The following is a 22100-nucleotide window of genomic DNA, read 5'->3' on the forward strand; positions in this document are numbered from 1 at the left end:
AGTACTTGGGCCTCTGCTGCTTCAAACTACGTCGGTATCAGTTCTGATTGATATATGAAAATAAGAAGATGTGGTATGATTGCTAAGGAGACAACTCTCCACCAGAGACCAAATGACATAGATGTTAACAACTATAGGTCACAGTACGGCCTTCAACAATGAGAAAAACCAATACCGCATAGTAAGCTATAAAAGGCCCCGAAATGACAAATGTAAAACAATTCAAAAGAGAAAACTAACGGTCTGATTTAAGTACAAAACAATAAACGAAAAACAAATATGATAAACAGCAACAAACGACGACCACTGTATTACAAGCTCCTGACTTGGGACAGGCACATACAGAATGTAGCGAGGTTAAACGTGTTTGCTGGCGCCAAACCCTCCCTCTAACCTGTGACAGTGGTGTAACAGTACAACATAAGAGCACACTATAAAATCATTTGAAAAGGGCTTAACTCATCAGATCCGTACATCGCAGAAAAACAACTATCACAGACCGGACATGGCAAGGTATTTATACATCCCCAACAACAACAAAAAAGACGCAAAGTACAAATTTTAGAGTACTCGCAGTTACTGAAAGCTAGTTCAAAGTTTGAGACCATTTTTCATATAACTATCAAATGTAGTTAAAACGATTTAAACCTGCCTTAGACGCTGCCACGTCCAGTCTGTGTTTATGTTTGATGTTTTGTATCGATCTGATGAGTTAAAGCCTTTTTCAACTGATTTTTATAGTTTGTTCTTATGTTGTGCTGTTACACCACTGTCCCAGGTTAGGGGGAGGGTTGAGCGCTTACAAACATGTTCAACCCCGCCACATTCTTTATTTGCCTGTCCCAAGTCAGGAGCCTGTAGTTCAGTGGTTGTCGTTGGTTCATGTCTGTCATATTTGTTTTTCGTTAATTGTTTTGTTATAAATTAGGCCGTTAGTTTTCTCAATTGAATTGTTTCATATTTTTCATGTCGGGGCCTTTTATAGCCGACTATATGGTGTGGGTTTTTATCGTTGCTGAAGGCCGTACGGTTGCCTATAATTGCTTACATCCACTTTATTTGAACTTTGGTGGATACTTGTCTCATTGGCAATCATACCTCATCTCCTTATTTTTATATTAGTTATATTCAACATCTTTAAATAACATTAACGTTACTAATTTTATTGCATCAGATGCGCATTTCGACAACTAATGTTTCTTCAGTGATGCTCGTTACCAAATATACAAAAGTCTCAAACCCAATACAAACGTTGACCAAAAGAAAAGTAAAGCCAAACCAGTACAAATTAAACCGCGTACAAAACTTTTTCAAATGCAAACACCGCTAAGATGTAAATATTTAGGTCGACACATGTTAGGAATACTAATCTGACTCTCAGATTAAATCTGACTAAACTAAGAAAGATTTGGGTGCAAGTAGAACATACAATGAGTTCAGACATTGCAGAGTTTGCTGTTTTACCAAATGGAACGAAGTATCCTGTTATTGGGTTAGGAACCCATAATGTAACGGTAAGTATACCTGCGTCGGTAAATATTTGTGCAATGACTAATAATATTTCAAGTGTCAACATGATCAGATATAATTCTATTTATAGGTTTCTTTTATCAGTAAGCTTTGATATCAGGGGCGGATCCAGGATTTTGGAAAGGGGGGCGGAGTATGTAAAGTTTGCCGAGCGGAGCGAGGAGAACATTTTTTTGGACCTATTTTTGGCTAAAAAACATAAAATAAGTGTAAAATGCACTTTTTTAACGGTTCCTGACGCGGGGCATGTATATTTTATAGTTAAAGTGTAAGGGTTGGACATTTTTGATGCCGTATTTTCCCTATTAATTGTCTATTATAAAATGATTGGATGGTTCCAAAGCTATGTACTAATATATATATTTTTTTTTTTTTTTTTTTTTTTTTAAATAGATACTTGTTTATTCCAAAAAAATTCCTGTTTACATTTTCCTCAGTTGCCCAGGATGCAAACTGGGGATTCCCGTTTACATTTAAAACCAACTGTCCGGGAAGCAGGAGGCTGAAAAAAGTGCACTGTATTACCAGAAAAAGTAGTACATGCATAATAATACTTATTATTCTATTATATGACAATGAATGAAAAAGAACATCTTTCTAGAATGTAATACTAGTAATAAATAATATAACATTATAACATAATCGAGTGCACCTCTAAACCATGGATTACCTAATACAAATTAAAGAGACATAAAAGGCAGACCACATAACATCGTGACTGTTATCTCCTACAAGGTTTGTAACATCATATAAAATTAATTAATGTGTTTATTTTTTCTTTGTCTATTGTATTATTAGATAAATAACAGGGTACATATTTCAGATGGGTTATCATGTATGATTTCCAAAGATTCAAAATATCTGTAGATGACATTTTTATCCCATCATATTTGATTTTGTTTCTTATTTTCCACAAGGACCATTTTGTCAAAATAAAAAAGAGATTTACAAGTAAAGTGTGGTTCGATTGACCACTGCTATCTCCCAAAAGCATAGAATGTTTTAAATTTTCATCATCTAATTGAACATTCCAAAATGTGAAAATATCTTTGATTTTACTAATGATTATTTTGGTTGTATTGCAATCGAAAAATAAATGTTGCAAATTTTCAGTATTATTGACCGTTTGGTAAATATGACATTTTCCGTTTGACAATTGCATTTTTTAAAGTCTACTTTCCGTATATATGATATTGTGAATGCATTTCCATTGAAATTCTTTTATTTTATTGGTGATATTAACTTTTTTCAGATTGTCCCATACTATTTTCCAATTAATTTCGTGCCCAAAAATTTCTTGCCATTTGTTTTGACATTTTGGATATATTTTCTGATTAATCGTGTCTCGAATATATTTGAGTTTCAATTCTTTAGGTTTGATTTTTTTGTCATTTCTATCTAATATGAACATTTCATCAGAAAGTTTCAATTCTATGTTTGTTTTTACATTAATTTCATTATCAATTTCTAAAATTTGTAAGAAGTCGATTGGTATTGAACTTTTAACTCTTGAAAATTCCGATATACAGTTTCTTTTATCCACAAGTTTTTCAAATATAGAACAACAACTGTAAAATTCGTTGGTTTCTTCATTCCATATGTCTTTGATATATTTCATGTTACTTTTTAGAAAGGAAGAAAAAAACAATGGCTTATTTTGGAATAAAATTTTTGAATTACCAAATAGTCTCATATTAAGTACCTCGTGCTTTGTTTTGGGATTATCTCCAATTTTTAGAAAATTAGACCATGTATAGACCATTTTCTGATAAAATAAAGGAATATTTTTAAGATTTAGTCCATTAATATTTGAACATTTACATAAAAAATATTGATCATTATACTTATTGTCAAATTATCGAAGCCAATACTTGCCAATCGCATTCCAGCTTTCTAATGGTTCATGAAGAATGCGATAAAGAGACTTTATTTGCTTACTTCTAATGAATAATTCTATACTAATCATGCCCATTCCACCCTTTGTTATATCAAGACAACAAACCTGTCTTTCTATTTGGTTAACTTTCCCATCCCATATAAAATTCCAAATAATATTGTTTATTTCTTTTGAATATTTTTCAAGAATTCCCCGCATTTCAATTTCATAACTGCACATGGGCAATATGAAATTTTTTACTATTAAGGTTTTACCACTAAATGAAAGTTTCCTGCTTTTCCACACGTGGACACAGTTTTTAATCTTTTCTATAATGCTTTGCCATATAGCATCATTATCAATTTCATATCCGTGATTTACTCCGAGGGTTTTTACATTACCTGTAATCCATTTAATTTTATTAAATTTTAGTTTTTTCCTTCTAAGAGATCCTATAAGTAAACCTTTGGTTTTATCATAATTAATTTTAGATCCCGAAGCTTTTTCATATAGCGTTAGGACATCAAAAGATTTTTCTACTGATTTTTCATTTTTGTTTAAAAGCTGAGTGTCGTCAGCAAACATGCATAATTTAGTTTCTATACTTTTACCCCCCTCACCAGGTATCTTAATCCCTTCAATTTCCTTGTTACCTCGTATTGCACATGCCATTGGTTCTGCTTGCAAAATGTATATAAGGGGTGCTATTGGACAGCCCTGTCTGGCCGAACGAGTTATCGAAAAATATTTTGAAACATGTCCATTTGTTTTTATACATGGTATAGCATCATAAAGTAACATTTTGATCCATTGTCTAAATTTTTCCCCAAAATAAACTTTTCTAATACAAAATCCACCCAATCCCATTCAACTCTATCAAAGGCTTTTTGTTGATCAAGAAATATTATTATTCCATCTTCGTCTTCGTTGTCAATATAGTCTATTATATCTTGAATTAATCTGTTAGCATCACTAATATTTCTTCCTTTAACAAATCCTTTTTGATCTGGATGTATTATTTTTGGTAAGACTTTTTTCAATCTCATTGCAAGAAGTTTTGCTATGATTTTATAATCGGTGTTAAGTAATGTAAGAGGTCTCCAGTTTTTAATATTTTCTCTTTCACCACCCTTATGTAATAACGTAAGAACCCCTTTATGTTGTGATTTACTTAAGGCATTTTTATCAAATATTTCTTGAAGGAGTGTAAAAAAATCATATTTTATTATATCCCAATAAAAAATGTAAAATTCAGATATAATGCCATCCTCACCTGGCGATTTGTTAGTCTTTAGATCTTTGAGCACTTTTTCTAATTCTTCCATATTTATTTTACTTTCAAGCATCTCCTTATCGTCGGAACTTACCTTATTTTCAATAAATTGGCAAAGCTTTTCACCGCACTGTTTGTCCCACCCTTCAGAAGTAAAAAGTGTGGAATAAAATTGTACTTGTTCTTTTAATATCGAATCAATATCATATTTATACTCACCCGTTTTTGTTTTTATACGATTCCACAATTTGTTTTGACCATTTTTCTTTTCTAAATTAAAAAAATACTTCGTAGATTTTTCACCTTCCTCTGCCCATTTAATTTTTGCTCTAATTTTCGCAGATTCTGTCAAATTTGTATAAATATCCTTAATTTCGCGTTCAATTTCGGTTATTCTAGAATTGATGATATTTGTTTTTTCCTCTACCAATTTTAATGCTTCAAGTCGTTTTTCTAGTTGTTTAATGTGATTGTTATTATATAAGCGATTTAGTGTTTTACTAACATCAATTGTTAGAAATTTTATTTTACTTTTGGCTATATCCCACCATTCTTGTATATCATTATATTTGTCTTTACTATTTTTCCATCCTTCCCAAAAGACTTTAAAGGCATTTGAAAACTGTTCAGATTTAATTGTATTTAAATTCATAATCCACATACCCGGCCCTCTTTCTATATCATCTAGCTTAATTTTTGATGTAACTATTTCGTGATCACTAAACGGGAAATGTGATATACGAGTGTTAAATATTTTACTATTCAAAGATTTGCTGCAGAAAATAAAATCAATACGAGACTTCGAGTTTCCTCTCTGAAACGTATAACGTTTTGTATCTGGAAATCGAGATCTCCATACATCATCTAATTCATATCTCAACAAAAGATTTTTTAATTCTGTTGTACCGACGTCATTATTTTGATGTGATGGCATTCTGTCTAGTTTTTTGTCTAAAGTACAATTAAAGTCTCCTAATAATACGGTGTAGTGTTCAACGCTATCATCGTCATACATTTTATTTAAATTACGCAAATTTTCGTAAAAAGTCTTTCTATCGGAACCGTTGTTCGGTGTATATACATTAACAATATGATATACAGCATTATCTCTTTTTATGTCACACATTTGACATCTTCCGTTTTCATCGTGATTAATAAAAGTTACATTTTCGGAAAATTTCTTTTGCAAAAGGAATCCCACTCCCCTTGAATCAGAAGTTCCACAATTCCAAACGGATTCACCTCCCCCAAATTTTTTCCAGTCATTACCCCAGTTATCAATATCAGATTTCGTACAGTGTGTTTCTTGTAGACAAATGATATCAAACTTTTTTGAAACCAACCAATTAAAAATCACATCTCGTTTTTTATTGTTTCGTAAACCATTTACATTTATTGAAGCAATTGACAAAGACATATTAAGTTCGAATAGGTTTTTTTTCCTTTCTTTCGTCATTTAAATGTTTCACTTGAATGCTTTGAACCTGGTTATGTCTATTCGGTAAAATAAACTTAACGGATCGTTCATGTGTATACCTGTGTGTAAACAAATCAGGTAAAACTTTAATTATTAAACGTCGTTTTAAAACCGTAATAGGTCTAATAAACCGATACTTATTCATGTTCTCCATATATAACATTACAATTTGGTACATCTTAGCAATTTTTGCACTTTTTGCAGTATATAGATATAGGCATATAAACGAAATACTTCTAAATAAAATATACATACGAAAAATATGTTTAAAAAAGTGGACATGATATTTACAGTGATACATTTGTGTTTTTGTTTTTGTTTTTTTTTTGTAAATATTTTGTTTTTAACAGTAAAATCAGATTAAAATAGTCTGAGTGTTTATTTACATGGTTTAATCATGATCTATGCATGTCTCTTTTCTTGATACTTTGGATGTCCGGTCTGCAGATGTTGGAGTAGTTTTGTCACTCCTGTTGCGTTTGCGATCAACCGGAGTGTTTGATACGGTTAAAATCGTATTTGGGCTTTGAAGAAACTCACAAAGTTTACTGTTAATTCTTTGTGCGCCTTCTGTGCTGATGTGTACACCGCTACTGTCATTTTTATCAAACAACGCTCTGATTACAGCTCCGTGTTTATAAAATTGATCATTTATATCAACAAATGCTACAGATTGTTTTGAACACAAAGTTTTTTCATGAAACTATTTACATTTTTGGTCGTTTCATTTATTTTCTGAAATTGAGCGCCGTTGCCTTTACGCGGTATTATATTGCAAAGGCCTATTTGTGCCTCTGGAAAGCTAGACTTCACACGATTGACAACGCTTGTTACAAGAAGGTTTATTTGATCAGAGTCACTTTTATTTCTACTTATGTCATTTGTGCCTAGACAGATAACAATCTTTTCAATATCTTTGTTTTCAGTTTTTTGAAAAGCTAGATCAATGTTTTGTTCAATTTTGTCAAAGGATCCTCCAGATATTGAGGCGTTTACTAACGAATCGTTGATAGGTCCTAGCCTAATACAATTAGATGCTCCAAGGAGAACACACACTGTCTCTCTTCCACAATTTGCGTTGTCTGATGAGATGGATTCTTCGTCATCTTCGTCAGTGTGAATGTTTTCTGTATTGTCTTGTCTTCCCTCTAATATTTCAGGACCATAACTGCCCAATTCCTTTTTTTCTGTTTCCTGTTTGTACTGCTCACAGTCTCGTCTGGCGTGACCTTTGACGTTACAGTAAGAGCAGTATCCTTCACTTGTACAAGCGTTAGCTACGTGACCTATACCACAACAATTGTAACATCTCTTTTGATTCATGAGACTTGGTTTGTCCTTACATCTGTATGAAGGATGACCTGTGATATGACAGTATATACATGGAGTGCGATTGTTATCAGCAAAAAGTCTTACTTCAAAACGACCAAATGATGTTCTATTCGGGAGCACTGCATCACATTCCAGAATATCAATATACCGAGACCCATTTTCGATGTTTGTGCCTTTGATGACGCCTCGTTTTATACAGCCTGGAACTACTTTACCAAATCTAAACATCTGAGTACAAATGTATAAGTTTTCTAGTTCGTAAGGTGCGTCTTTTATTGTTACATGAGTAATTAAACTCTCTACTTCATAAAATTTAATAGATCTGTCTCTTAGCGTTATGCCTTGAGCCGCCAGCCTGTCTTTTGTTTCAGGGTTTTTTAGAGTTACTATACATTCTTTTTCAGTGATTTGAATTGATAGCACATCCTCAATATTAATTACTTTACCTATTTCTGACAAAACATCATCATGCGATATCCCTTACTGTACTGTACTAATATATTTAATGTGGGATTTGTCAGTAAAAAATGGACATGGAAAAGTCTCGTGTGTTGTAAGGTTAGTTAGCATAACCTCACAGATTTCTTGTTGAAAACAAGATATACGGCCATTCAATGAAATTTACAATACGACAGACACGAACAAAGACAAACTAGCAATTTTAATCCAAATGTTTGGTTGAAATGTTTCACCCAACAAGGGAAGTGAGGGGTTCCAAATCAACCAAAGGCTACGAATGAGTCTGAAATGACAACGAAGTTGTGAATGACGGTCGACAAATGGAGACATAAAGGCCACACCGAGCAGGCAGGTTGAAGTCGGGCCTTGAAAAAAGTATTCAGCGTATCAGTTCGGAGAAAGAGACATTCGGTCAGATATGGGATTTACAACATGCAAACCCCCGCCCCCCCAAAAAATTACGACCGTTTTTCATTCAACATGTTCATTTAATGCTCAATAATTCTGTTTAAAATCTTTGTTTCTAATAGCAAAAAAGTGGACAAGATTACCGTTATTGTTTTCAATCCAGATACGACCAGAATTTTTGTTTAAGGAAAAAATCAGGGTCAGAATTTTTTCTCTAAAATATCTCAGACTGCCCCCTCAAATCAAATGATCCGTACCATAGATTTTAAATCTATCTAGAGCTTACTGACTGGGGATTATTATTATTCAGCAGTGTTATTAATGGGCTGGGGCGTGTGGGGTTAAACATGTTTTCGTAGGTTAATAATATTGCTGTGAACTTTTTTTTTTCTTGAGAGTGTAATAGAGAATTACTTTCTGTTTGGTGGAATTGTGAAATAGATGTCAATACGTTCTTGCTCGATCCTTACTCGCTTTGAAGGTGTCATGCTTGTCATCCTCAGCCTAAGCAATGTGTTACTGTAATTTGAATTTCAAAATGACTGAGTGACGTTTTTTCGACGCACTGGTCAACTCCACCGTAGCGAATCACATGACCTTGACATAATCAATAATATATTACAGTAAATACGAGAGAAAAATATCTTTATAAGTAAAGAATTGTCGCATAAAAATTAAATACGCGGGAAATGGCAAAGTTCACGAAGTCAAGTCTGATTTATAATCATTTTACCAAAAAAAAAAAAAAGTGCAAGCAAAGGGGGGGGGGGGGGGGGGGGCGTACGCCCTCTACGCCCCCCTCTGGATCCGCCACTGGATATGAATAGTTATGTAATACCGGTCAGTATTTCTGAATGAGTATACTAAACAAGTAATAGCTTTTCTAAAAAAGCTAGCTTCCTCTTAGCTGATGAAAGTGGAAAGTGTTCTCGCTTTGTAGATTAATTCATTCAGAATAGCCTTGCATATAAGACCATATAAATCAGCGGATTTTACCAAACACGTTATGAAGCAGTATACCGTTCCATGTTGGGTGTCAAATAAGGTCCTTATATCGTACTAATCCTTCAAAGCTTAACATACTGGATTGACATAATCTTTTGTGAGAGACCGTTCTTTTAAAATGCCAACAGTATTTTCGTATTTGAAATTTATAATTTTCTTTTGTTTCTCTTTCTCTCATATAGCATATATATATATAGTATAAATGGTCAATAAACCTCAAAACAACTATTCAATTCTTTATTAACCAAATGTTTTACAACATATAGGTACATGTATAATTAATATATATACTAAATATAGATTACAAAAATATACGATCATGACAAAACAGATAGAAGAATTAAATACACATAAAAATAAATACCTATAAAGACTACCAGAAGTTTGTTCTTGACCCTCCTCATTGTTTTAAGTAATATTCATTGTTTGCTATTAAGATATTTTTTTTTACATGCATTCACAACTATTCTATATATCATAGCTAGACTTGGGAGGATTAAAAACTTAAAATATTGTAATGACATGTTCATTGTAGAAGACCGTAGATTGAATTTTAGAAGTAAATTGTTCTGTTTGTTGTTTAATTGGGTTGCTGTCTAAACTAATCACGTATTATTATATACTTCATATCTCCTTTAAAATCATTCATAGAAATTAAGCATTGCTGAAATATGATAACATACATGTATAATTGCTTTCATCGTCTGAGAGTAGTTTTATATTCTTCTTATATATATATTTCCCTTTCGATTTTTTTAGTCTTCTGTTCTTCATCGTCTGCTATTTTGATAGTGAGAGCTAGAAAACGTTCAACCCCGCCCAAACCCTACCCTAAAGATCGGGGGTGGGGGGTGGGGGGTGGGGCACTTATCATACTTATCATTTGTAGTGAGAGGTAGGGATGAGCAACTAGAATAGGCCTATTTTAAGCTTTTGATGAGGTCGAGAAATTTTGGTGATATTTAAGTCAAGGTTGAAGATTGAATCTGAAACTAATCAGATGTCGATACTTTTTTTCAAATGCAATTAAAATCACTCTCGTAATTTGTCATGTTTGTCAAGCATGATGAAATAGCGTAACCATGCATCATAGCTATGTGTAGACATACTAATTGTAAAAAAAATATTTGATCTCTAGGGTATTTTCCTTTTACCAGACTGAGACATATATGTGCTTTTACCATAAAAAGGTCCCCCCCTCCTTTCCGAGATAAAAATTCCTGTTCAAATTAATATTTAATCGAAAATATCTCTCTTTTAGTCATTTTTTTTATTATTGCTTTTGGATTATCTTACTAAGTATAAATATTTATAATCTAGGCTAAGAAAAAAGCACGATGTTTTCATAAGTATGGTTTCGTGTACAAGATGTACGTAACAGTGAGCGACTGGATAGAACGTTAAATAATCACACGTGTGTTTACAATATTTCAGGAGTTTCGGCTATTTATAGATAAGTGTTACCTGTGTACCGATTTGCATGATTGGTAACCAGGCAAAATCTAATTGCTAAAATAGAGAGTTCAATTCCGACACTTTACGGGATCAAAAGACATTTACTAGGTTTTGTCCCAACCAATCAACACAAGTTAGCTTTAATAGAGCTGGGAACAGTACATACGTTCCTGGATAGAGTCAGCAATATCTTCCAATCAGATAGTAAGAAGCATTCAGCCCGCAGACTGTCCATCGTTCAACTCTTAATAACGTCTCCTCGGAGACGTTAATCACTTGCAAATTCACCAAATACATTTTTGCAAAATTATAACGTTTACTTTTAAATAATTATAATTTTTAAGACAAATGCACAATAAAAACTGAATGTAGCGTTTAATGTTTTTTTGTTTTTTTAACTTTCTATCAGGGTGGACCTGGTTCAGTCAGGAAAGCAGTGAAGTATGCCATAGATATCGGGTACAGGAGTGTTGATTGTGCCTATGCATATGAAAACGAAAAGGAAGTAGGAGATGGTATACAGGCCAAGTTAGATGACGGTACAATTAAAGATAAAAAAGAAATGTTTATCACGACTAAGGTAGGACAGTAGCCATGACTTTGTCAGTTATTCTTGTCACCTTGGTATCTTTCGCCTCTTTTGTCATATTTTCTTTCAAAATAAAAAAAAAAAAGATGTGATGATCTCTTGTAATTATTTAGAAGGTTATATTATTTTTTAATACGGATTTAAACAACCGAAACATAAATGATGTATTGAGAAAAGAAATATATACGGTATAAAAAACCGTTTCATGCACACATTTTTAGATTGTTTCTAATAGTCCAAAATAATACATTTCCGACGAAATCTACCAATTTTCAAGCACCAAGCTTGCGGGTACTACAGTCTTCAAATGCTCCCGATACATTTATTAGAACTGTTAACATTATTTATTTCATATAACTTTCCACTGGACGAAAACTTTTCAGCTATGGAACACACATCATAATCCACGGCATATAAAGGAAAATTTCCAGAAATCGTTGGATAATCTTAAAGTGAACTGTGTCCAGCTGCTGGTCATTCACTGGCCTATTTCACTTAAGGTAAGGATTGAAATGCTTTAAACATAATTTGTGGGTTTAACAGTTTCCACTGTTAGTAAAAAAAGGTTGTGGTTCTAAAAAAAGTGACTAGTCTAGACTAGGCTTAATGATTGTACCCAGCACAACAATGTTGTATATATATATGTGTGTGTGTGTGTGGTGATGGTGTGTGTGTTTTTTTTTACTTTTTTCTTTAGAAGTTATGTCGGATTTCCTCTTTATTGCGTTCGTGTATTGGTTCTTGGATTTCGATTCCTGATTCCACTAGAATGCAATATGTTATTACATGCCACGTGCACGGTCCGAAGTTTGTCTGTCCGTGATTTTTGAAGATATACTTTATTTTGGATTTCAAATGAAAATAACACTTAATAAATGACTTTGCTATAAGTTCGCATATAAAGAGAGATACATGTTGTTATTACTGTTACTGTGTCTTAGGTTTGGAAACTTATACAAATGCAAGATATAGGGAAGGAGAAGAAGGATGTATGTTGATGTCAATAGGTCAGAAGTCAAAGTCACTGTTACGAATATTTTTTTTTTTGGGAAAACGGTTTATAGATGATAACTTGAGTTTCCCTTGATTATGTATAATGAAATTTGTACAGACTGAAGATACAGGAAAACAGAGGACGCCTGTGGTCATCCGGTCGACGATCAGGGTCACTTTTACAAAAAAGATTGATTTTTTTACCATTCATATTGAAAACTTTATAGAACATGTTTTATTTGTCCCTCCAAGCATATTTGTATTTTGAACCATTCCAATAAAACTGTTTTCTCTCCATAAATATGAAAATAGGGGCATCAGTTGGCAGTGCCAGCTTTCCAACTTTTCTGGAAGGACTGCGCTTTGACATCCAAAGGCACCAGCAAGTCCCCAAAAAAGGCCGTTGGTGCAATCTAGGACTTGGTCATAGTTACTAAAAATAGATGAAAAAATAAACCCACTTAATGAATGTTATAACATAGAAAAAAGCAAAGGTGAAATACAAATACAAACACAGTTACTTATGTCGTAACTATAATACCCGCCCTTTTCACGAATGTGATTTACCGAGTTAGACTATTTACCGGATTTGTAATAACATAAGCAACACGACGGGTGCCACATGTGGAGCAGGATCTGCTTACACTTCCGGAGCACCTGAGATCACCCCCAGTTTTTGGTGGGGTTCGTGTTTCTTAGTCTTTGGTTTTCTATGTTGTGTCATCTGTACTATTATTTGTCTGTTTGTCTTTTTATTTTTGGCCATGGCGTTGTCAGTTTGTTTTCGATCTATGAGTTTGACTGTCCCTCTGGTATCTTTCGTCCCTCTTTTTTTACACATACGAATAAACAGTGTTTTCAAATATAAAACAAACAACAACAAAAAATTACAAATACGAAGAACAGCAATCAAGAAAAGTTTTTTTTTATTTGTAATTCTAAATACTTTAAAATAAAATATATTGGAGAGAGAAACATGACCGTAAATATGAATGTTAATTGAGTTTCCATGAGAGTAAAAGAGTAAATGTCGATGAGATATGAAACTAACATGGCATTTAGACTTGAATATTAGTCTTCGCTGAAAGAAAACTGACCATACTATATGTCAAGCTCTAGATCTTATCTCTGCGTCCGAACTAGTTTTGAATGCATTGTTACATTGTTACCCTTCTGGACAACCAGATATCGCCCCCGGTTTTTCGGTATGGTTCTTGTTGCTCAGTCATTCTTTGTAGTATTTTTAGACTATTGTTTGTTTTCACGACGATTATTGTTTTCCCCATGGTGCTGTCGGTCTCTCTTTGAATAATGAATTTTGATTGTCACTTTGGTATCTTCCGCCTTCTATTTTTTTCTGAAGTAATGATGGGTTGGTGTTTATCAACTACATGCAATAAATAGTGCTATATAAATATATACAATTATATGTTACTGTCAAATATTAAATTTGTATGGTTAGTTTTTTTCTAAAAAAAACTCATTATGTTTTCTTCTCGGTACACCAGGCGTTGATTTGTACATTTGAGTTTACTTATTTTTGTACTTACCAGTACAGATTTACATCGCTAAATTATGAATTAAATCATTTATTGCATCAAAGTATATTTTTAATGATAAATCAATTAATTTTTATAATATAAGTCTGGTATCTTTGGTGATTTTTTTTCTTCATTGTAGGACGGAGATGATTTGTTTCCCAAAGATAAAAATGACCAGATAATGTTTGCGAATCACGACATAATAGATACATGGAAGGTATGGTTCACTTTGCATACATTTCTAAGACACTCAGACATAACGATGATGATTTATGATTCTGATATTTTGGAATTATACTTATGAAATATACTTTATCATAGAAATATCTTTCTCTACTAAAATCAAAGAATCAGCTATCATATAACGTGAAAGAAACAATCCGATATATTGATTTAGAATGATTTATCATAGAAATATCTTCATCTTTTTAAAACAAAAAACCATTTTTTTTACATGATACTCATTGAAGAATTAAAAAAGTGGAAATAATTTTTTAAAGCCCATTTTCTCTTGTTTGGAAAAAATCTTATGAAGAAGAACATGTTTTATATCTTTTTCAATCTTTTGCGATGAATCGATATACACATTTCACATACTTTTATTTTCATATCTTACGGTCATAGATATATTTTAATCATCACTCCTATATATATTAGTATATAAAATATCTTTTAACGCTTTTAAAAATAATTCAAATATCGAGGATTATTCTTGCAAATGACAAAGTATACATTTGAAATTCATTTATATTTACAATTTCATTTTCGCTTTATGGTACATACAACTTCGATCTTTTTTCTATTTTTTTACATTTCTTAATTCTTATATCATCACTACCTGTGAACTTGTGAACTTGCAGGGTATGGAAGAATTAGTTGATGCTGGCATGGCAGAGAATATAGGGTTGTCTAACTTTAACAAGTCACAGGTAGAACGTATACTACAAAGTGCCAGGATAAAACCATGTAATCTGCAGGTAACATGACATATCGGTCTTAAAATGTTGGCCTTTTTCATTAAAAATATACAAGTCCCGATTTTGGGGTAAGCTGCTTCTAAAAAAGAATTTTTAGAATGATGAAATATAGAAGATTAAGGCAGTAAAGGTCTTTTTTTTATTTGCCAAGAATAACAGTACAACTAGACCGAATTCTTCTGTCTCTATATAGCATATATTTCCTAATCTTCATTTGCTTTTTACTATTTTTGCGTTTTTCTATTTGTTATAGACAAAAGAATTCGGTCTACAGTACAACAAGAAATATCGAATAGCATTGTTTATTATTTTTATTTAAATATTTTGTATTTGTAGGTGGAAATACATCCTTATTTCTCAAATAGGAAGCTTGCGAATTTCTGCTTGTCAAAAGGCATTACAGTGACGGCTTATGCACCTCTAGCAAACCCGGACAGTCCTTTGTGGTTATAACGGTCCATGTGTACTGTTTTCTATGATAGCATAATAGAACTGCAATAAGATATTGACAGATAACTTAGAAGAACATTACCTCTGCTTTCAACTATCGTTTGGTAGATTTTCCGTCAATCTATAACAGAACAATTTTTGCAAATAGCTTTTATGAATGACGTTGAACGTTTATGATTAATTGGTTTAAAAACTTATAAAGTCTTTATGCTTTGAAGTGAAATAATAATAATGCAAACACATTTACATATAGTACGGGTCATAATTAAATTATGACCTCTCCATTGTAAAAACTCAGTGGTTACATATATATCATTAAAACCCGCTCGTGACAGGTGCGCTCGACTCCAATCTTAATTGACTTTGACTGTCAGTTTCCCTCTCTCATAGCACTCCGGCTTGCACTACCAATAAAAACTGATCGCTACGAAATAGCACAATAGTGCTGAAAGAGCCGTTAAACACCAATTAATCAATTATCAAAACCCCGTTTAAAATTAAAAGATTGCAGAAGCTTAACATTTATAAGTTTATATTATAATAGGCGAAAGGGGAAAGAACCAAGTATATTTGACGAACCTGTACTTAAGGATATTGCTCAAAAGAAAGGCAAAACCATACCACAGGTAAAAGAAATTCTAAATTGGAGCGGAGAGAATTTATTGATAAAAAAATGCAATATTAGCTAAATGGTTCAAACAGCTATAGCAATACTATATAAAATTGCTTTAATTTAAGTACTGCTAATTCTAAAATTTACGTATGGTGATTCATGAGGTAAAAACAGCCATGGTATCACATTTTCTGAATGTAATATGTACACATTAAAACCTAGTATGGTGTTTGGAATACCTGTCTGGTTAAAGGAGATACAAAATATATAGAGTATAAATTACAAATAAGAGATATCTCTAAAAATTACCAAAGAATCTATATAAAATCTAAGAACAAGAAGCGTATTTATAGAATTCCTTCCTTCATCAGATATGCTCCATGCCAGCATTCGGACAATTATAAATACAAAACGTTTGAGAGCACAAAAAAAGGCTAAACCTGTCTTATGTAAATAAGGAGATGTGGTATGATTGCCAATTTTCCTATGAGACAACTATCCAACGAAGACCAAAGGATGAGAACATCAGCAACTATAGGACAGTCACACATATATACGGCCTTCATCAATGAACACATGCAACACCCATACCGAATAGTGAAATGTATAAAAGGTTCCGGTATAACAAAATAAGAAACAATTCAAACACAAACAGCATGATGTTTGCTAAAAATAATAAGTGAACAACTAAATATTACAGACAGCGACTAGCGACAGCCACTGAAGTATATGCATCTAACTTGTAACGTGCACTTACAGAATGTGTTGGGGTTAAGCAAGTTTGTGAGCGCTCAATCCTCCCCTAACACTTGACAGTTGTATAACAGTACGACATATTGCCAGCTTTGGATTACAAACATTAGTTTTGTGATTGTTTATGCATTCGGTAAACAAACTTACCATAAATACAAAGATAAAAATTTTGTACGCCAGACGCTTAAACTGTTTATTTTTTGTGTAATACATCCATGAAAGTTTGGATTGGTGTTTGACGTTCAGTGGCACATATAAAATGCATATCAGGACACGAACGTGCTGATGTGATACGAATATGAACTCCTTTCTATACTACATGTAACAGTAGGCTGAACCGAGTTGCAATTGTGATAGCTCACAAGGTAACAATTCAAAGTGAGATCTCACAAAACATGTTTAACCCCGCCTCATTTTTGCGCCTGTCCCAAGTCAGGAGCCTTTGGCCTTTGTTAGTATTGTATATTTTTTAATTTTAGTTCATTTTTAAATTTTGGAGTTTAGAGTGACGTCCGTTTTCATTAAACTAGTACACATTTTTGTTTAGGGGCCAGCTGAAGCCTGCCTTCGGGTGCGGGATTTTCTCACTGTGTTGAAGACCTATTGGTGGCTTTTGGCTGTTTTCTGCTCTTTGGTCTGATTGGCGTCTCTTTGACACATTCCCCATTTCCATTCTCAATTTTAAATGAAGACATGTCACCCATTCCTGGACACATTATCCTGACTCTGAGTCGACCAGTCTGCTCTACTCTGAAATGTCAGACGTACGGTGGAACCGTTGGTTTTTCCAGCCGGGGATCGAATCCTGGACATTCAAAACTCGAGGTGGGACTTGTACGCTTCCGCGTGCGATTATACATTGTAATTGTTTAGATAGACAAGTATGTTAAATTTTAAAGTCATCTTCATTAAAAAAGATTTAATAAGCAGTTTCAATATTAGTTGCCTTTTTTTTCAGGTAGTTTTGAGATTTATATTGCAGCGCAATATCATTGTAATTCCAAAATCTGTAACGCCTTCTAGAATCAAGGAGAATTTTGATGTGAGTCGATTATTTACAAAAAAAGGATTTAAATATGGGACTCAAAGGATGTGTTAAACTATGATTAAAATATATTTGAGTGAATCCTTAATAAAAAATTCTCTGCCAAAATAAATGCTCACACATTTATATTGCATTTACAGATTGAGTTCTGCAATCGTATAACAATCTTTAAAGATTATAAAATCAAAGTTTAGCAAACAAATCGTTATTCAAATAGATGTTTTATATTCAAAAGTTTTTATATACTTTTTCAGTTATTTTTTTATGATTGAAGCATCTATATAGTAATAATTTCTTCTAAATGTAGTGAAGATGGTTTTTAGGAAATGTCAGTATTTTCTCCCGAGTTCAAAGTTTCTTGTTTACATTTGTCTCTAAACTTACCACAGAGATCAGAACATATACAAAATGCATTGCACATATATATTTCCTTCTTAAAAATGCACTACCAGGTTCATAGTCAGAATTCAAAATAATTATATGATGAACGATACAGCAGAAAAAAAAAAAAAAAAAAAAAAAAAAAAAACAACACAAAAAACATTGTTTTAAGAAATATGAAAGGTAAAATAATTTTAAAATAATCTTCTTCAGGTGTTCAGTTTTTCCTTGTCACCAGACGAGATGGAACAAATATGGGCATTAGATAAATATCCCCGAATATGGATAGAGAAGTGGTAAAGTTCAATATTTATTTTCATTATGAAAACAGTGTTTTCTTTGTATTTTTTATTTTTTTATACATTATCCTCTAAAATTTTGAAATAAAAAATCCGAAATTTAATAATGTTTTTTTTTGAGAGACAGCAGCAATTGATTCTTCTTGTTGCAATTAAAACAACAATTCCTTCGGGTGATTTTATAAACAATCACACAAAATAATTAACAAAGCCACAAAGGATAGCATTCCAAACATAACTAGAGGTCATCAGATGGTCAGACGTCCATATCATATGGTAAGTTCTCATTCGTCCCTTGTAAATACAAGTACAAAATACAAAATATATTAAAGTAATTTTTTCTTTGTTTCCTGAAGGTATATACTTTGCTTATTTTGCAGTTAGGTGTCATTGACAATTTCTCTTTTTTGGCTTTGCTGAAGTAGTATATAAATGCATTTATATTTATATTTTTGTCATCAGCAAATTAAAACATAACTAAATTTGTATTCTTTTCAAACGGGATGTATAAAGACACACCCACGTTCGTTTTGATCTATAAAAAGGTTAAACTCCTAACTATCCTACTGTCTGTCGATACATTTATTTTTGGCATTGCACTAGTCATGTCTTCTTTGACTGTCCATGACGTTAAAATACTAAATCCCTGGGATGTGTTTTAGTTGATTTTAGTCTCTGATGCATGATTTTTTATTATTAATTGTTTTGGATTTTAACTAGCTGTCAGTAACTGCGAGTACTCTCAAATCGTACTTTCTTGTTTATTTGACCTGTTGATACTAATAGTATTGCTTTTTTGTATTTAATGTTATTCAGGGTTATATCTGGTCTATATACCAGCTTTGATAAGTGTTTGATATTACTTTAAATTTTCACTTCGTACTATGAACATCAAAATTATTTATTTTGTAAAAATATTTCCTTTCTCTATTGGAACTGTACACGTATACCTAACAACAAAACTATTTTCATTTACCTGTGTTATTGCAAATGGCTGATATTTCTGTTCGAGCATATTGTTTTTCTTTAATTGTTTAACATTTCATACCGATAAAACATGTTACTTTTATTATTCTTCCCTTAGTTTATTTATTTTGTATTTACATTGTATCATAGGTCAAATTTATTTGTTCAGTGTATGTTCAATGGTGTTAATATGTCCATTGATTGAGTTAAGCTATTTCAGTTGATATTTTATAGTGTGTCTTTCTATGTTGTGATGTTACAATATTGTTTCAAAAAAAGGGTGAAGGTTTGGTACCATTAAAACGTTTAAACCCGCTGCATTTGTTTGCACCTGTCCTAAGTCAGGAATCTGATGTTCAGTAGTTGTCGTTTGTTGATGTGGTTCATAAGTGTTTCTCGTTTCTCGTTTTTTTATATAGATTAGACCGTTGGTTTTCCCGTTTGAATGGTTTTACACTAGTAATTTTTGGGGCCCTTTATAGCTTACTGTTCGGTGTGAGCCAAGGCTCCGTGTTGAAGACCGTACTGTGACCTATAATGGTCTACTTTTATAAATTTTGACTTGGATGGAGAGTTGTCTCATTGGCACTCATACCACATCTTCTAACTTATATCTATTTGGTATATAAATCAGTATGAAAAGATAATTATTTTTAAATCAAACCTTAGCGAAGTAGGATTTTGTTCCTTTGTTATTATTCCCTTGATACAATTAGTCACCAATTCCATGCTACCAGAGCCATCGAATTGCAAATATCCTACCAATTCCATACTACCAGAGCTATAGAATTGTAAATCCTACCAATTCCGCTACCAGAGCCACCGAATTGTAATTATCCTACCAATTTCTCTTTTAATATTTAAATTAGAATTAGTGTTTAAGCATTCTTTCAAAATTCAAAAGAACTCCGTTGGAAGTGATCCTTTTTATATTATCTTTAAGTAAAATCAGTCACGTGGTTCTATTATTGTCATTCGCATATACTATCCAACTATCTTATCATATTTTATTGCAGGGCAAGTGAACACAAAGAGTATCCATTCCATGAAGATTTCTAAAGAACCGTTTTCTTTATAAAGAACACTTTTACAGTGTTCCAGCTAGGATTTCAAAAGGGCAGGGTGCCAATCCTGAAAAAGGGCATTTAACGCGTGATATGATAATATGAAAAGGGCATGTTTTAATAAAGATTATAATCAAACATTGTTTGTTCATTGAATCACTGGTTATATATATACAAGAACAACATCATTAGCCCAGAGAAAAACTATCTTTCTACTTTTTAGGCTGAAAACTTATCAAGCAGCTTGTCACACAAGTTTTAAATCATTGCTTGGCACAGTTAAGCTTTATATGCAGTATTTTTTGAAAAATGTCCTGCTTCATTCTGTTCCTATGGTCTGACACACTTTACAAGTTTCACCTTTCTACCTTTTCTGTGCTTAATGGCAATACAGCACAAAACAGCTTATATTTTATAAATAGTCGTGTCCATGAACCAATCCCAGCAAAACTTACTAATACCATTGTCTATAGGAGATTTTATTTCTTGTCTGTATCGAGTTTCTATAATGATTTTCCATGTATCGCTGTGTATACTTTATATGCAATTTTATATGCATTTACATGTTTGTCTTCAATTACAGTTTTATTCTGTTATTGTTCTGTTTATGCATGATTTGGTGATTCATATATATAGCATGTTTAGCTTATATATATTTACTTTAATTATATATATTATCTTTAACTGTTAAACCCTGATTTGACCTTTTCTCGGTAGATTGTTCTGTGGTTAATTATAAACTTTTACACATCTATTTATTTGAAAGGATTTTCCCAACGTAACTGATCTGTGGTAATCGACTGGTCGTCTATGAATTTCTTTAATTTGATGATATTACACCTGGTGTTTCGGATATCATTTAGGTCAAGTTCGACCAAGGCTGTTCATCCTCGTCAGGTGCCCTGGCCTAATTTATTTTTATTTACTATAACATTTGGTTTTAATTACTTTTTTAATTGTTATCAATATGTTTCGATCGTGTAACGTATCAAATGCAGTTACATTTTGGGGCACTACACCTGGTGAATCTGTAATACACTTATAGTTTAATGTCCATTCTTTATCTAATTACATTATAATTTTGCCGAGGTCAAGTACTCCTTCACATTCTTGTGTTTACGATAAGCAATGATAGGCGGTCTGGGAAATAAATGTTGAGCGGTCTCGTCGTCTTCAATCAAATGCCAGTGTTTTCTTATTCGTCTTCCCAACTGCTTAAATAAAGGATTAAATTTCGTTGCTATGACTAGTGGTGGACTTTTCTGTTTGTTTTTTGTTTTATAACATAATGTGTTTTGCCTTCTTTTTCGTAGTGCTTTATTAACTAGTGGATTAATTTCATTTTCCTTGTGTCCCCTGAGTATAAGCTTGTGTTTAAATAGTTTGATCTGTGTGTCGAGGTCATCTTTGTTATTACACGATCGAATGAACCGTGTAACTTCGCCAATTATAAATCCCTTAAATACAGAGGCGGGATGAGCTGATGATTTATCTAAATATTGGAAGTTATCCGTAGGTTTGCGATATAATTTGATATCTAATATTTGTTCCGTTTTAAATCTATCTCCTTTAAATATTGTTACGTCCAAAAATTGTATTTGACTATTAGAAATT

The 22100-nt window shown here is 32.6% G+C and overlaps 1 protein-coding gene across 1 annotated transcript; it reads left to right on the forward strand.

Annotated features, from left to right (window-relative positions):
* The first annotated feature begins 1365 nt into the window (after window positions 1-1365).
* On the forward strand, window positions 1366-20626 carry LOC127699062 (aldo-keto reductase family 1 member B1-like). Its single transcript, XM_052202803.1, has 10 exons — window positions 1366-1514; window positions 11225-11395; window positions 11788-11904; window positions 14078-14155; window positions 14799-14915; window positions 15252-15365; window positions 15830-15991; window positions 17690-17773; window positions 18371-18453; window positions 20439-20626. Exons 1-10 carry the CDS (start codon window positions 1431-1433, stop codon window positions 20479-20481), a joined length of 1053 nt encoding a protein of 350 aa, XP_052058763.1. The 5' UTR covers window positions 1366-1430; the 3' UTR covers window positions 20482-20626.
* The last annotated feature ends 1474 nt before the right edge of the window (window positions 20627-22100 follow it).

Source organism: Mytilus californianus, unplaced genomic scaffold, assembly GCF_021869535.1.
Source record: "Mytilus californianus isolate M0D057914Y unplaced genomic scaffold, xbMytCali1.0.p SCAF_4, whole genome shotgun sequence".
Taxonomy (NCBI): domain Eukaryota; kingdom Metazoa; phylum Mollusca; class Bivalvia; order Mytilida; family Mytilidae; genus Mytilus; species Mytilus californianus.

Coding starts and splice junctions, on each gene's coding strand:
- LOC127699062 (XM_052202803.1), top strand. CDS start 1,431: ATGAGTTCAGACATTGCAGAGTTTGCTGTTTTACCAAATGGAACGAAG. Junction 1,515..11,224: donor TAGGAACCCATAATGTAACG/GTAAGTATACCT, acceptor ACTTTCTATCAG/GGTGGACCTGGTTCAGTCAG. Junction 18,454..20,438: donor CGAATATGGATAGAGAAGTG/GTAAAGTTCAAT, acceptor ATTTTATTGCAG/GGCAAGTGAACACAAAGAGT.